Consider the following 16711-nt stretch of genomic DNA (forward strand, 5'->3'; position numbering starts at 1 on the left):
TCCCGACCAATCCCATAACAAAAACATGTGAGCTCTACACTTACAGTTAAATTGAAGTGGGCCCTTAACATTATTATTATCTTGTGGGATCTAGTTTCTAGACTACTTTTATATCAGATGTTTTCATTGCTATGACTGGCTGTAGCATTCAGAGGCTTTTTGCTGCACCTTTGTTTATCAAAACCCTTGGAAAATGAAAACAGACAGATTCCAAAACAGACTGACATTTGGGAGTTGCTATGAAAGTGGATTTCAAGCTTTTTTACTAAGGCTCACCAAAATCAAGCCAAATAGTGGCAACAACTGTGCAATGGCCATACAAGGCCACTCAGACACAGCAGTGGGAAAACAGCTAATTCAACTCATGGCCATTTGGAAGCTTTGTTGATAAATGGCTTTCAACTTCATCTAATAGCAATGATCATTCATTTTCTGAGAGCTCATCTTACTCCATCTGCTGATGAAGACTGAGGTGAGTTTAAAAGCTGTATGGGAAATCAAAGAAGTTTCAATACACAACAATGAGCAAAAACAATCAATGACAGCTTCAGAGAAGGACTGAACAAAAGAAACACTGGCAGAAAAAGAGAGGAGGATGGAACAGATGGAGAGATGGATGGAGGAGAAGACAAACAACATACTGTACTGTGAGTATTCAAATTTCACTGCAGTGTGGTTAGATTCATATAAATGTGGCCACAATTCTAGAAACACATGCTATAACAAATGTGGGCTAGCAGTCCAACTGAAGTTGGAAGTTTGTCACAGAGCAAACAATCATCTTTTGTTCTATTTAGGGGAAGCTATTAATACTTCAAAACCTGCTCTATGTCCTCTTCTTCATTGTGTAAAAAAAAAAAAGTTAAAAATAAGAAAAGCAGCCACACAGGGAGCTGTATGACGGAGCTACAAACGTAAAGAGAGAGGTATAGAAAGACATGGGGGGGGGGGGCTCTGCAGTCCCAGAAACAGTGGAGAGAGCAGTGCCAGCAGCAGGGAAGTGGAGCATCAATTAAGGGCAGCATGTCCTAGATGGCACAGTGACATTCCCACAATGCATCACCGTCAGGCCACACGCATGCATATTTCCTTCAGAGAGTCAGTTTAGCAGTGACCTCTAGCTTTAGAGGAGATTAGTATTTCTGAAAAGACAATTAAACATCAGCTTGGAAAGAACTTCCACGCCAGATAGACTATTTCATAAAACTATTGCATGGATTTATTTCACATTTATCTGAGAAAGCTCTCATAGAGAGCGTTTGAGAAGGGCAGGACTTTTCAAAAATCATTGGAAGGTGATTGGACAAATACTCTGGAAGCCATGGCCATTGGCTTACAGTACAACTAAACCAAGCCCGTAGCTACTACCTTAGTTCTCCTCAAATGACACTGATTGGTCTGAACCTTGTTCGGTTCGTCACAAATGTTGTAGATTGAAACTTTCAGGATGGACTGGTCAGACTCAGATTGCAAGGGTAGAGAGTAGAAAGAGAAAGATCAGTAAAGTGCTGGCTGGCAGTTGCTGGCTGTTGTTCTGCTTATTTTAACTCTGAATGCTGATGTATGATTGGAGCTCTGGCATTTAAGTGCCTCCCTTTCATTAAGCAGACTTAGTATACTCTGTAATAACTGTATCCATGTACCGGAGTTTGAGTTGGGGACAGTGAACAAAGAAAAATGTCAGCAATGGGCCTTTCTATGTCTGAACTGGCTAATGCTGAAAGTGAATTTAAAGTGAAATACAGTGCAATGATCAGATTTTGGACACTACTTGGAAACTATTAGTTGTAATTATTCATCTACTTTTCTTCTTGCACCTGTAGCAGATGCAGGGATGCACAAATGCATCAGTTTACCATTTATAAAGGCCGACATCAGACAAACATTTGCCATCTGCAAATAGTGTGGGTATGAACAGACATCAGTAGCAGATGTTTATTTTTGGGGTTCAATAAGGTTAATGCCGGCACAGCTAACTGCTGATTTAGAGATCCACAGCCAGCGAGGAGGGCAGAGGTGGTCAGGTACAATATTTTTTAGCTAGAATTGAATGAAACAGACACTGACTGTTATTTGTTGGATAACTTGTTTAAAAAATTGAGCATCCATTGGAGAAAAGTCCAAAATAATCAATAACAGTTTTTTTCAAAGAAAGAGAGTCAGTATTGGCCAAAATTGGTTAGACCAGGAAAAAAAATCAAACAATCAAATTTGAATCAGTCCCTCTCTAATTAAAACACCTTGCACCCAAAAGTCAAGATTTGGATTTGAGTTGATCAACAAAACTTCTTAGGACCCATATACAGGTTTTTAGCTGAAGTAATTGGTCTGGGGGTTCAGTTACTCTTTCAAATGGAATCTGCAGCCCTGTTAAATTTGCAAACAGAGGAACCAGGTTTAAAAATACAAGAACTTCCTTTCAGTCTGGAGTCCAAAACATGATTCTCATGACATCCAAACTTTTTTAACTGTGGAGAACTCTGACTTTTGGCTACAATGTCAAACAAAGCCATAAAAATGCTTCTTCTAACCTCTCTCTCTCCCTCTGTGTCTTCCTTTTTAGTCAGTCTTTTGCACTTGTTCCCACTGTGATCCCTCCTGTGGCCAACCAATTCACAAACAGATGCACAAAGAACACACTTCTGTTGGTACTGAATTATTGAATAGCAGGCAACAGAGCCACACGCTGCATACACACCAGGGGAGTGTAACAAGACACCAAGGAGTGCCTCCCGTACATGCCAGCTAACACACAAGCCCACACATTCAAACACCTGCTAGCATGGGCTAGCACTAGCAATTTTAATCCAGTATTAAAGGACACTAAACTGCTGTTTAGACCCAGAACGGGAGAGATGCTCACTCACACATGCAGCAACACACCCCCAGAGCATGCAAGGTCAACCAAGAGTGAGGACACAAAATATGATGGGTCAATGTCAGAGTTTATGACATCACATCCTGTCAGTACAGCTGCAGCTCAGAAACGCTGATGCAGAAACATTTAACACTGCAGTGGCACTCTGAGTAGCCTCCAGCTTTAATTCTCCCACATGTGCTGCTGCACCTGAACACATCGCTGCTGCCATTAAAATCAGAATTATCTGATTTTCATTGTTGTTATTTCTCTCTGGATGATGTTCAGTCTTCTGAAAACATGCCATTAACTATTCTGCATGCCTTCCTCCTCTCTTTCTTGTTCATCCTTGCTCAAAAATCACAAGTCAATCCCTTATCTCGAACACTCCCCCTATCCTCTTTTCTGCTGATGCATCAGGTTCAAGGATCCGTCAGCAGCTCTGGTTAATGGCCGACTTGGATCATTGAGTCCAGTGCCAGTTTGTGTGTAATCTCATCCGGTCCAGAGTTTTTGAGACTGTCCAGCAAGATGTCCATGCTCATTTTTGTCCCTTACACAACATGACTGAACTTCCTTCTATTCATTGGAACTTTTCCCTAATCCTCATGCAGATAATCCCAATCTGCATCCAGCCTGCGTGTCCCCCTCCAGGCAGGCTGCCGTCCAAACAGACACTCCTCCCAGCAGGAGAGCAAGTGGACAGACGTTTACAGGGACTGGCTGTCAGAGATTTAAGGGGGCGTTGGCCTGTGATCTATTGCTGTTTGGATGAATGAGAGGAATGGGAGAAGACTGACCAACAAAGAATATGAAGAAAAGGAAGAGATGACATTTCTAACTAGGAGATGGGAAGTAAATATTCTTTAGGACCCACGTGAAAGTGAAAGTGAACACCAGACAAAGATTGGGAGTGTAATAGTGATATGGTTGCTGCTCCTAGGAGATCAAAATTCCTGCGGGCTGTTAAAGCCTCACTGTCATCAACAAGAAATCCCTCTGAAGGACTATTACTGAACAGGCCACAAGGATAAACAAGAAGATAAATCACTTCTAAGCACCACAGTCTTTCTAAAGTCCCTATATAAACACCACATACAGTAGATCAAACTTCACTACATCAACTGTAACTATAAAGAGATATTACTCATGGTATAAGAGTTCCACCTGCTATGAATTTGTAATCAAATAGAGAATATGACAACACCAAGCATAAATACTACTGCATGGAGCAAACACATTCAGTATTGATTTGGATTTCTTAAATTATACTAATTTTGCCCCTTATAACGATTCAAACTACTGCACATACTTTATAAAAAGCTCCAAAACCAAGATACTAGGGGTGTAATCATACCAGAATTTTAAACTCAGATATGATACTAGTAAAAATTCAACAAAACTGATTAGGGATGCACAATACTATCAGCAGATATTAGCTTAACAAGTAAATTATTGGTATCCACAGATAACACAAAATCTGTCTATATCAGCAGTTACTAGATCAAAATTGCAATTTCAGCTGAAATTGCGAGGGAATGCTGAGAGCTGAATCGTGGAAGAACTGCTGAAAATAGCCAAAAGCAAAAAAATAGCTGAAAATAGCATAAATATAGCAGAAAATGGCATAAAAGTAGCTGAAAATGGCATTCAATAGCACAAAAAGGAAAAAAATAGCTGAAAGTAGCCTTAAAATAGCTGAAAATAGCAAAAAAAATTGATGATTTTGGCCTAAAAGTAGCTGAAAATTGCATTCAATGCCTGAAAAAGCATAGAAATAGCTGAAAATAGCATGAAGTTAGCTATATTTTAAAAATTATAAAAGTTAGAAATGAGAAAAGTCATAGCAGTCGAATGACGAAGAAACAGTTTTTTTTTTTTTAAGTTTAAATGGCGTCGATACAGCAAAATATGAAGGAGGAGATAGCTGGCACGAAGAAGAATAATAAACAAAATGGCCGACGGGAATATCAATAGTGTCGATGCTCAGCATCCCCACTAAATATCAGTTGTACGCAGGGTTAATTTCGTCGACTAAAACTATGACCAAAAATGTTCGTGAACAGCCTTTTTTCCATGACAAAAACTAAACTGAGACTAACAAAAATAGATCTGTGGTGACTAAAATGGACTAAAAGTAACTTTTGTTAATTCGTCAAGATGACTTACACTAGACTAAAATGTAATTTAGTTTTCACTGGATAAAACTAAAAGACATTTCATCTAAAGACTAAGACTAAAAGTCTTTGTATGAACAAATATTTTAGTGGATTTTAATTATTCATTATCGATCACATGTATCAGACGGGAAACTATGCAAAGCATTTTCTAACTGATCTGAGACCAACAGTGTGATACGATCAGCCCAGCCATTCTTTTCTGTCAGTTGTCCTAGCACAATTAGGTAGCAGCAGGGCTACGTTTAATACTACCAGAATGATCTGACATCTCTGAATGACGACTTCACTATAGCAGCAGAACAGAAGACTGCTACATTGAAGCAACAAACTCTGGACTTTAAGATTAGAGATAAAATACCTATGAAAGAGTGATAAAGACAAAACAGATCACAGAAAAACACTGAGATGCTGGTTTTACTAAACATGAACCTTCAATTTATTTAAGGTAACAGTGGGTAAAGAAATAAGAGTGAGGGTGGGAAAAGTGATGTTACAGAGCTCCAGCTGCACTTCAGAAAGTGCACTGTGATAACAAGAGTGCATTGTATTTGATATTCATGTTTTAATGCGACATCAGTGTTTTCTGCTGCTATATTTTAACAGAGGCTGTAGTTTTGAATCTGTATGATTCATTTTGAGCCTGAGCCTATTCAAGACAAACTGTTCACACCTTTAAAGTGGAGTTGGAATGTTTTGAATTCTTTTTTGAATTCAGTTTTTGTTGTGGGTGTTGCAGTCGAGTTATTATACCACTTAGAAGTGGGACTGTAATGTTTCAAACTCATTATTTGAATTTATTTAACTCACTATGACGATTTAAGCCATTTACATCACTTTGATTTTTGTCTGATTTAATTCAAACACTGCACTAAGTAAAAATAAAAGTGAGACAAAGCTATTAAGACTATTCTGATTAGACATGTGTGTTCAAATGCTTTACAACAATGTTAGCTGTACTAGGTTAAGTAGAATAAGACATATAGGTATTTGTTATTTTGTAGTTATTTCATTTAAACAACACCATTGAAACTCTAATCTAAGCAAATAGAAGTACCACATCAGAGCTCAAAATCAGTAGATACTCAATTTTCAAAGATTGGATCAAATCAGAAGCCAGAAATGCTGATCGGGACATCCCTAGCAAAAATTATTTTGCAAATAATGGCATAAACCAGTGGTAACAAAACCTTTTTTTCCTCCTAAGAAAAGCTAAAACCCCTCAGGACCCTCTTGAATAAAGTAAACATCAATCATAATTGTTTTCATTGACAAAATCCCAACATAATATATGTATGCCTACATACATCTGTTCAGACAAGAGATCTATGTATGAATTATCCACTATTACGACATTGTGTTAGGGACATTTAAGAAATAAAATCAAGAGGATCTGTTAATTTTCAAGATTAAAAAATCAAGAATTCTCAAGTTTAAAAAGTTGTTAATTTACAGGGAAAAAATAGATAAACTTTTAACCTAAAAGTTGTAAATGTACATGGCCCAAATCTTTGAGGTTTTGAAATAAATTTAAAAAGTTGAAAATCCAACCACTATTTTCAACGTGGTTTCCTGTAATTTTGTTTTTACTTTACACTGTTGTAAATTTACAATTTTAAAAACTTCACATTTTTGAGTTTCTAATGTCAAAATCTGAGACTTTTTGAACTTTTTCTTGTAAATGTATTTAAACTCTAAAATTCTGAATTTGAGTTCTTGTAGAAATATGACTTTATAATCTCAGAAAATCGAATTATTTTTTTCCTAAAAATTTTGACTTTGAATTTTTGCACAAAAAATAAACAGATTCCCTTCATTTTGTTATTTTTCAGGTCGGCCCTAATACATTATGTTCTTAATCATGATTTAAAAAATACATATGGTCATCTAATGTTGACTATGGCAAGGTCCCACCGAGATCCCCCTGCAGGGATTCCCAGACCCCAGGTTGGGAACCACTGGCACAACCAATAACAGCAAAAACAATCCCCAAACGTGCATCCCTAATACTGATAGCATAACAACAAATACAGTGTATGTTTTTCTTTTAATTGCCATACGTCGCAGGCAAACCCTGCAAGTGGTCAAAATTGCACTGATACATTGGCAATGTTCCAGCGGGCTACTGAAACCTGGCCAAAGTGCAATTTAGACTGTATGTAAGTTCCTGTCTGCGATTGTTGATGGATTAATCTCTTTTCTTTGCACTTGTTTTAAGAAAATTATATTTTTTATTTTAAATCTGGGTATTGTAAATACTGTAAACCACGTCGTATCAAACTGTTTCGACGTAACGAAAATTTTGACAACCTTGTCAGACACGCAAATTAATTTGCAACACTCTAAAACTGTAGGTTAACACGAGGAAAAGCACTTCTAGAAGTTATGGAGTGGCTTAATTTATTACAATTTTTCAAATAATAGTTGAAATGTGTAAAAAAAAAAACACAATTTACATTCGTTTATACTGAAAATGAATGAAAACTAGCTCGTTAGGATGAATGAGGAAAACAGTTAGCTTTAAGTCATTGGCATACAGTTTGAACAGTTAGCTAAAAGTAACCGTTAAATTTGTCTCGCTGTCTGATATAAGAGTAGAGCTAAAGGTGCTCCAGGGTCAGTGTTGCCAACACTGTTGGAGCCCAACATTTTCCCATGTTGTTTAATTTTAAATATTTTTTAAAGATGTGTGAGTGAAAATAAGTCAAAGCCTTGTGCTTGTACTCACGTGCCGAGGACTTCTTTGAAATCAAAAATCTTTTTAATGTCGTCGACTTGTTTCTTCCACGTCTCCCCTCTGCCGGTGTCTCCGTTCTCCCGAGCCATGGCGCTGCGTTACCGGCCCAAGTCTGACCGACACTGGGCTGCGGGAGGAGGGATGCCAGGGAAAAATAAATAAAGAGGTTAAAATGTTCTGTCTTCCTGTTCTGTAAAAGAAGAATGTAACCGAGCTGAGTGGGAGAAGAATAAGGAGTCCTGGAGGTCTGAGCTCCGCTGCGGCAGGACCATGTGAGTCGGTCCTCCTGCAGGTTACCGTGTCCCCGCTGCTGCCTCTCTCTCTCTCTCTCTCTCTCTCTCTCTCTCTCTCTCCTCCTCCTCCTCCTCCCCTCCGGCCGTCTGGACAGCAGCTGTCATGACAACGAAGGGATACAGCACTTCCTGTCTCAGCTTTCAAAATAATACTCAAAAAAATTGCAGGCTACATTGTACTATACAGTGATAAAATACAATCAACGGCAGAAAGCTATCACATAAATTCACATTACTATGACTGAATTGCTTCGTACCTGCCTTTAACATAATTCAACCAGAATTTCTCTAAAGTGGGCTATATTTGAGTAAGTATTGTCCTTCATAACATTTAACAGAGTATCGAAACTGCTCTGTTGTTTGACTTATATCTACATAATTGTCACTAACATATAGCACAATGACAAACCCACATCACATTCACAATTAGCTGTTGAATTTTACTTTGAAGTAAATGTATGCCTTTATTCAAACTGCATAGTTGGAGATTCATACCCTCTTGTTATTTTGGCACTGCACAATAGGAAATCATATTTTACATTACAACCACACCCCTCCAGATATTAAAAGTAACTACTCAGTAACTGGTACTTTAATTAAACTTTAAATAAATTACTTTTTAGTTTACTTCAGCAGATTAAGAGACCAGTACATTTTCTTTGACTTAAATAAATTGTCATTGAAGTAATTGCACTTTAACTTGATTACAAATTCTTTTATTTGTTCCATCCCTAGATACAATATATTTTATAATATGACTTTATATATTATAAGATAAAATATTATACAATGTAATGTGCTGCATTGCACTGCAATACACAATACAAAATTTACTGCAACATGCATTCAGATATGCACTGATATGTGCTGTGTTATGAAGAACTGCCATACAATGCCCTGTGATGTAACATGCTATGTGATGAGATGCAAAGCGATGTGATGTAAAACCAATGCAAAAAAATGATGCAAAGTGATACAAGGCAATGCAAAGAGAGGTTATACAGTACAATACTGCACTGCCCTGTCCTGCAATATGCACTGTAATGCAATGTACTGCAGTATCAGATGTAATGGGTTGTAAAACACCCTGTTGCTCTGCTTCACATCCCCAAAGCGATGTGAAAAGCAATGCAAAAAGTTATGCAAACCAATAAAAAAGCAAATGAAGCAATGCAAAAAGTGACACTAAGCAATGCAAAAAGCTATATGATGTGATGCAATGCAATGCAGTATTGCACTGCCCTGTGTTGTGCTGGGCTATGCACTGTGATATAACGTGCAACAGCATAAGATGCCCTGCTTTATAAAATGCAATACAATAAAATACGCTATGCTGCTCTGCCCTGCCCTGAACTGCGCAGTGTTGTGCTACAATTTGCTTGCGCTGTGCTGCACTGTGCTGCATGCTGCTGTGATACCAAGCAACGTCCTGCCCTTCATTGTGATCAGTGATGTCATTGTGCATGGTGTCATAAATAAATTGACCTTTATTGGCCTTTTATTTGGAACAATTGTGGCTTGATCAAATAAGTAAAATTTCTTAATGTTCTGGCATAATACATGTGAATGTATTTTACTCATATTGTTGCTTAATACTTTTTACTTATAAAATCTCACATTACTATTTTAAAAAACAGTCCTGTTTCCCAAAAACATCTTGTGCTGTGGATGAAACTCATCCACGCTCTGAATTGTGCTTTTACTTTGAAGGTAAAATACCACCATTTCCTGTTTTATGCTCGTTACAAATGTTTAGCTTTACGAAGGACCTGCTGCCACCTGCAATCGTCTAAACGTGCTCAATTGCTGCGCCGTCGGCACGTTTTGGGGGTTTCCACTCCATTGTAAACACCTTCATGCGTGAAGAATCCTCATTTGATTTTGCCAGCTCCTAAACTTTAACGTACCGTAATGAGAATTTTATTGTGAGCATGTTGTATTAGAGAGGGCTGACGGGATGCTGGCAACGTGTGCTGTCCGGCAGAGAGGTGTGAAGGCAAGTCAAGTCAGGACGAGGCAGCAATAAATTCGCATTGCGCCAACTTGCTGACATCAACTACGAGCACCATTCGGGATCCCTAAAGCCTCGGAATGGCTCTGCGGCTGACCGAGGATCAACGCTGACCCTGGCTGCAGCTGCTGCACCTTCACCTGGGTTCAACCTAGGGCTGGGCAACAGGGACCAAAACAATTTCCGAGTATTTTGTAGCTGTAGGTGATTCAGAATATTTTTCTTTTCTTTTTTTTAATTTTCTGTAAAGAATCAAAGTCAGTTCTGAATAAATCAACATGGGCCAAATGCCATATGTCGCTTTTTCAGTGTCAACATGTGAATGATATAACACCAAAATAAAAGTTGAATTAAATTTGGTCAAAAACGCTCCTTTAAAGTGCGGTATATAATTTCTGGCAGCAGGTGGCTCTAAATCAAAACAATAACAAAAGAGGAGAAAGTTTAGACCAGGAATGCTATAAATCTGCCCACTTTTGCAGCTTACCTCCTTATTGGAAATGAGTTCTCTGTTTAATGGTTTCTTTCCAGTAATGTGATTCTGATGGCATGTGAATGTCCTTTGAGGGAAGTGGGGAACTGCCATTAGGAATCAATGGGAACGGATGAAAGGTAATACTTTACAGCTTTAAATGGGCCTGTACGCTGCAATTATCATCAGAAAACTTCTACATTTGACAAAAAAATCATCCAGTTTAACAGATTCACCTGATGTGTAGGTGATCAATATAATAAAGTAGTCAGTCCTGCAGACCTTCTATAGTATCGTCTATCTTTATGACAACAGTTTTGAGGAGTCTAGTACTGAGCTAGGATGCTGCTTAGGATAGTAAGATGTTAAAGCCCCTTTAACATATTAAAAAAAAATCCTTGTTTTGTCACAAACATGCTTTTACTTGAACTGGTGACATATTATCAACCAAATCGACCTTGTGGAGTAAGAGACGGAGCAATGATGTGGCGTTCGTGAACGAGCCTGTTCTACAGAACAGCTCTTTAATGGGAGCCACAATAGCTAGCTCCAGTTTGAGTGACACTTTTCTTTACTCCCCCTTTGACGTTATTTATTCCACTTTTAAAAAGCCTAACTGTTTAGAAATGAAGAACTGTCTTAGGGTGTTGCAGCACTTGAGAATGGTCTTGGTCTTAAGACTGGTTTCGAGACCACATTTTGAATGTCTTAGTCTTGTCTTGGTCTCAGACTGGCTGGACCAGGGATTTTCCTTTGACATCAGTCGGGATCATCCCTAATGTGCTATTCTTAGATGTCATCGATGTGATAATAAGGAGAAGCCCTTACTAAGACAACAAAGAGCTTCTTCTTTACTCACAGTGAGGAGCTCGGATTTTTTAGCATTTTCTTACTGAATTGTTCAGGCTAGGCATATGATGTCATTTTCCGTTGAACTTTCCCTGGTTAGTTATTGTACAGCTGTCGTTAGGTCACTGATTGTTCTGCCTCCTTGGAAATCTATATAAAGTGTGTTATGTGTCAGACACCTGCAAAAACACAGATCTTAACAAACCAGTCCATCTTATTTCTAGTGAGAAATACCTCTTAACGCCTATTTTAGGTCCTGTTCATCTGACAAATCTAGATAAACATATAATTCTCAGATATTTAAAACAATTCCAGACATGTCAGTGGCTTGTCAAATGTATCTGAAAGCATACTAAAATTAAAGAGAGTGCTCTTTTACGGTTTAACCTTGAGATAGTATTTCAAAATAGATTTTTATTGTCTTGTTCTTGTCTTGCTCTTGCTTGTCTTAGGTCTCGGTGCACTCTGGTCTCGGATAGTCTGGTCTTGACTGCTATATAGTCCTTGCATGTTGGAATAGAGAAGGGCCTTCCCAAAACTGTTGCCACAAAGTTGGAAGCACAGCACTGTCCACAATGTCTTGGTATGCTGAAGCATTAGGACTGGCCTTCACTAGAGGTAAAGTGCCTAGCCTAACCCTGAGAAACAGCCCTATACCATTATCCCTCCTCCACCAAACTTCACAGTTGGCACAATTGCAGTCAGGCAGGTAATGTTCTCCTTGCATCCGCCAAACCCAGACTCGCCAATCTGACTGCCAAACAGAGAAGCGTGATTTGTCACACGTTTCCACAATTCCACAGTCCTGTGTCGGTGTGCTTTACACCACTCCATCCGACACTTGGCATTAGACTTGGTGATGTGAGGCTTGCATGCGGCTGCTCAGCCATGGAAACCCATTCCATGAAGCCCCCACTACAGTTTTTGAGCTCACATTAATGCCAGTGGAAGTTCAGAACTCTTCAGCTAGGAACCATGCACCTAAGTCGATGGTAAATGGTAAAATGGACTTGAGCTTGTGTAGCCCTTTTCTAGTCATCTGAAAAATGAAGGCACTTCTACACTGCAGGCCACACCTCCCCACTCACACCCTGATGGTTGCTGTGGAGAACTGGCCATCACTTAAAGCTAATCCCATTCAGACGCATCCATACCCATTTATACGTCATTGACGAATCACTTGGAGTGAATTGGGGTTAAATGTATTCCCCAAGGACACATTGACAGCATGTCACTGTGAAGATAAACACAGTGTGATTACACTTAGTTTGCACTTTTCAAAGTAAAAGCCTGGTTTGGCGTTTTTGTGGAGAAACATCGTTTATACAGTGCTTTAATTCTAAAATTCCTTGCACAGCTATGTAATGATTGAAGTCATATGTTTGGAGTATTTTGGGGATAAAACTTTGATAAAGACAGGGCTGTGAAAGCAGGGAGGAACAGCCAACATGCAGCGCATTTGACTAACAGTGAGAGCCAGAGCTGATGTGCTGCAGTTGTAACCAGCCAACAAACACCCAGTCTGAAACAACTGTTGTGGTCTAATTTCTAAAAATCAGTTCATCTAATATTGCACTCACTTATGGTCATATGATGCCAGAAAGGTATAATAAAGTAAAATATGGATGTGAATGGTGTTGTCCTACCCTGTATCTTGTTTGGAAATATATCGATCCGCCTTAAAAACTATATATACTCCCCAGCCCTAGATCAACCTGTCTACATAATACCTGGATTACAACGTCTCAGTCTGCAGAGGAGCACTGATCCCCGGACTCTGACAGCTGCAGGCTCTGGGGTCAGCCCAGGCCAGGTTCCTGCCCACAGCACACACACACACACACACACATACACATTCCCGGACTCCTGGCCCTCGTTGCTTGTGTGTCCAGCTCTGAAGGGAGACAGTAAGAGAGGGAGGGACAGAGAGGGAGAGGACAATGTGTTGCAGCCTCAGCCGCTCATGAGTATTCTGGCAGCAAACTACTGCAGCTCTCTACCACAGCAGCAAGCCAGGAAAACTCCTCTCCCTCCTCCCTCCCCACCTTCCTCCCTCTCATCCTTTACACTGAGTCAGCAAATGTGACCTACCCCTGATGAAAGATGATTACCCAGCTGCAAAAGCAGGAGGAGGAGAGCAGAGGAGGGCATCAGAGACATGCTTTATAAGAGGATGAAGGTCAGAGGAGATGAAGGTGAAGACTCCCTGTTTGAGGCTTAAACGCCGTCATAAATTACAGTGGTGCACCAAAACAGCCATACAGGCTAGGATGTAGAACCAATAAGAAAGAGGCCAAAGAACCAATGAAATACACAAATATCTATGATATCACATTTAAAGCCCCTGTGAGGAGATTTTAGCTGGTTATGAAATCAGCAGATATTAATGTTTTAGGCTCTTTATTGACTTTAAAAGCAATTAAATATAATACCATGATGACATACCTTTTCCATGTTGTTATTTCTAAGGTCTGAAAACATTGCAGGGGGGGTAGGTGTCAGAAAATGTATTTTCTTTCCATTTTCCATGCTAAAGACTCTCTATAAGACATACACTATATTTAAGGCTTGTTCTAAAAGGGACGATTTTGAAGTCTTGACCAATTTTTAAAAACGTGGGAGTGATGAATTTAGTTCGACAACATGAAATCTCACAGAAACTCGTGTGATCAAACGTGACTTCAGATTTAAAAAAAAAAACATGGAGGACAATCAAACTTACCAGGTTCAGCTCTGGTGTTGTTGACACGATTCCACTAGCTATCTTCAATACTCCACTTTGCCCAGGGCACAGACTCAGATTTAACCCTCTTTGACAATCTGGGGAAGTTGTCCCAAGTCAAGGTTTATCACACTTACCTGTCCAAATTATCCACAGGATTATTCACAGAATTATTCACCAGATAGACTGTTTCATATCCATTGCATGAATTTATTTCACATTCATCTGGGAAACCTCCCATACAAAGTGTTTGGGAAGGGTGGGACTTTTCATATAATTCTCGCTAGGTGATTGGACAAATGTTCTGTCACATTAATGATCAGAGCTGCGAGACGAAATAAGGTTGTACGCATGTACAACTCTACAAATACTATACTCTACCACACAGGTAAACACTGCTTTATCAATGAACAGAGGAACATGATGTGAATAGAACTATACCGAGGCCGATCGGGAGGAGCAAAAACTTCTTTTCTGCCAAGAGAAGCATGGCTCGTTGCTCTCGTTTTAATAAAGAAATGTCGAGTTCTGATTAAATTGCCACTTTTCTACAGCTCCATTTAAGCTGATGGCTAGTGGCTTACATTACAACTAATCCCCCTTCTGTAACGATCGCAAACTCATACCAAAGCAGGTCAGCAGAAGAGCGGAAACATAAAAAGATCTCAATGTGACTCTGTGCTATTGTTTTTATAATGAAATGTGGCCCAGTTCTGGTAAAACTGCTGCTATACTATAGCTAAATCCATGCTAATTGCTCCATTAGCGATTAGCTCATAATGATCACAAGCTCCTGCCATGGCAGGTCAGCAGAACAGTGAGAACATTGTTTCTATTTAGGGATGTGCACGGTTAATCACTAAAACTTTTCTAAAGTCGTTTATCAAATTAAAAAGTTGGTTAAATAAATTACCTATCATTTTTTATAAACATAGGCTTAAAATACAAGTCTATAATGCTCTTTAAAACAGTAATAAACCACCCGCTACTAGAGACTGCTGTAGCTTCAGTTAATGGCTGCTGCCTTCCTGTCAGGCACTTCATGGATGTAAACATCAGAAGCTCAGCGGTAGCTTAGCGGTTAGCGTGTAGTAGGAACAGCACGGTATTACAGTTTTTTAAAGTAGTGAATGGAAATAAAGTGGTAGGTAAGATGTTGAGGGTTGAACTCGTGTTTAAGTTCCACCCAATGTGAAAAGAGGCCGCATATCAAAGCACGATATTAATCTGCAAAGAGGAATGAAGGCTGGCGGCACTAACTTGTAATGTTAGCCTTGCTGTAGAAAGTATATCAGGCTAACATCACAACGCTGACACAATGACTGTGAGGAATTTGTCTGTTTTCTAAGGATCTTCTCCTCTTTAGACTAGTCAAACAAAATTTAAATGAGTGTTTAGTCGAGTACGGAAAAAGGTGCTTAGGAACATCATTATTTCCATCATGAAAAGATTTCAGTGTAACTCTTTCCTCTAGTTTTAATGAAGAAATATGTCTAATTTCCATCAGTGATTGGCTCATATTGACTGCAAACTCAAACCAAGCCATCCTGATTTACTTCTCCATCACCGGTTTAGCTACGCCGGACTACGCTGAGCTGTGCTCAGAATGGTCCGGCACTGGAGCAGGGCCTAAGTGTGCCCACCCTGCCTCCAAGCGTGCCGTGGTGACATCCCAGCGGTTCAACATCATTCGGGTAAGCCTCAAACGTGTTTTAGCAGCAACTGCTGCACCAATCTTTGAAATACCTGCCAGAACACCAATAGAAGATGGAGAAACTTTGAAGCAGAAACAATGGCCAACTCTTGAGCAAAACATTGCTTACTAAAGCATAGCTATACAATATTGACTCAAGCTGCTGCGTCATCAGCTCTAAATGTGCTTCAAAACTGGTAGGTTGGTTGTGGTGGAACAGCAAATCCCCTGCTGCAGTGGGCAGCCATGCTGAGTCAAACCAAGTAGAGACAAACTGCTCAACATAATGGAAAAGCCCCATACGGTAGTTGTTATCACACCATTGTTGTATAAATGTGGATAAAGTCCTTCCATACCCTTAATTGTGCTGATTCTAACTACATTCAGGAGATGCTTTTGTTACCCCATTTCATACTTTACCTATTATTCTCGAAACACCTGGTGCATTTGAATTTAATACACAAGAAAGGGACCCAAGAGTTCATTTCAACATTTTATCTTATCGAGATGAAGCCCAGGTCAAAGTACAAACACTGTCTTTCATACACGAGCTCTTCTGACATGTCACAGTAAGAAAAGCACAGATGTTCTTCATCAAATAGACTCATTCCCGGTACTGTGCATACTGGCTCTCTGCCACAGATAACTGGGATGCTTGAATAGCAGTGAGTCATCGTTAATGTTATTAGTGACACCTGTGCTTTTCTTTCTCTGACAAGTCAAAATGTCTGCTGTGAAAAAGGCTCATTATTCCAAATGTTCCTGCGGAGAGGAATAAATAATGTGGTTGGTTAAATTAAACCCCAGCAGAGGTGCAAGAAAGAAAAGCACATTTTCTATAATGAATTCAGATCTCTTGTCAAACAAAGGAGCAGGCAATTTGTATTCCTAAACCGTGAT

At 39.3% G+C, this 16711-nt stretch overlaps 1 protein-coding gene across 1 annotated transcript in view; it reads right to left on the minus strand.

Annotated features, from left to right (window-relative positions):
- Window positions 1–8045, minus strand: part of camk1da (calcium/calmodulin-dependent protein kinase 1Da) — a 126409-nt gene extending 118364 nt beyond the window's left edge. Inside the window, exon 1 of the mRNA XM_041780706.1 lies at window positions 7763–8045. Within this exon, the coding sequence (XP_041636640.1) occupies window positions 7763–7860 (98 nt within the window). The 5' untranslated portion in view covers window positions 7861–8045. The remainder of the gene's footprint in view (window positions 1–7762) is intronic.
- Window positions 8046–16711: the final 8666 nt, after the last annotated feature.

This window comes from Cheilinus undulatus, linkage group 23, assembly GCF_018320785.1.
Source record: "Cheilinus undulatus linkage group 23, ASM1832078v1, whole genome shotgun sequence".
Classification (NCBI taxonomy): Eukaryota; Metazoa; Chordata; class Actinopteri; order Labriformes; family Labridae; genus Cheilinus; species Cheilinus undulatus.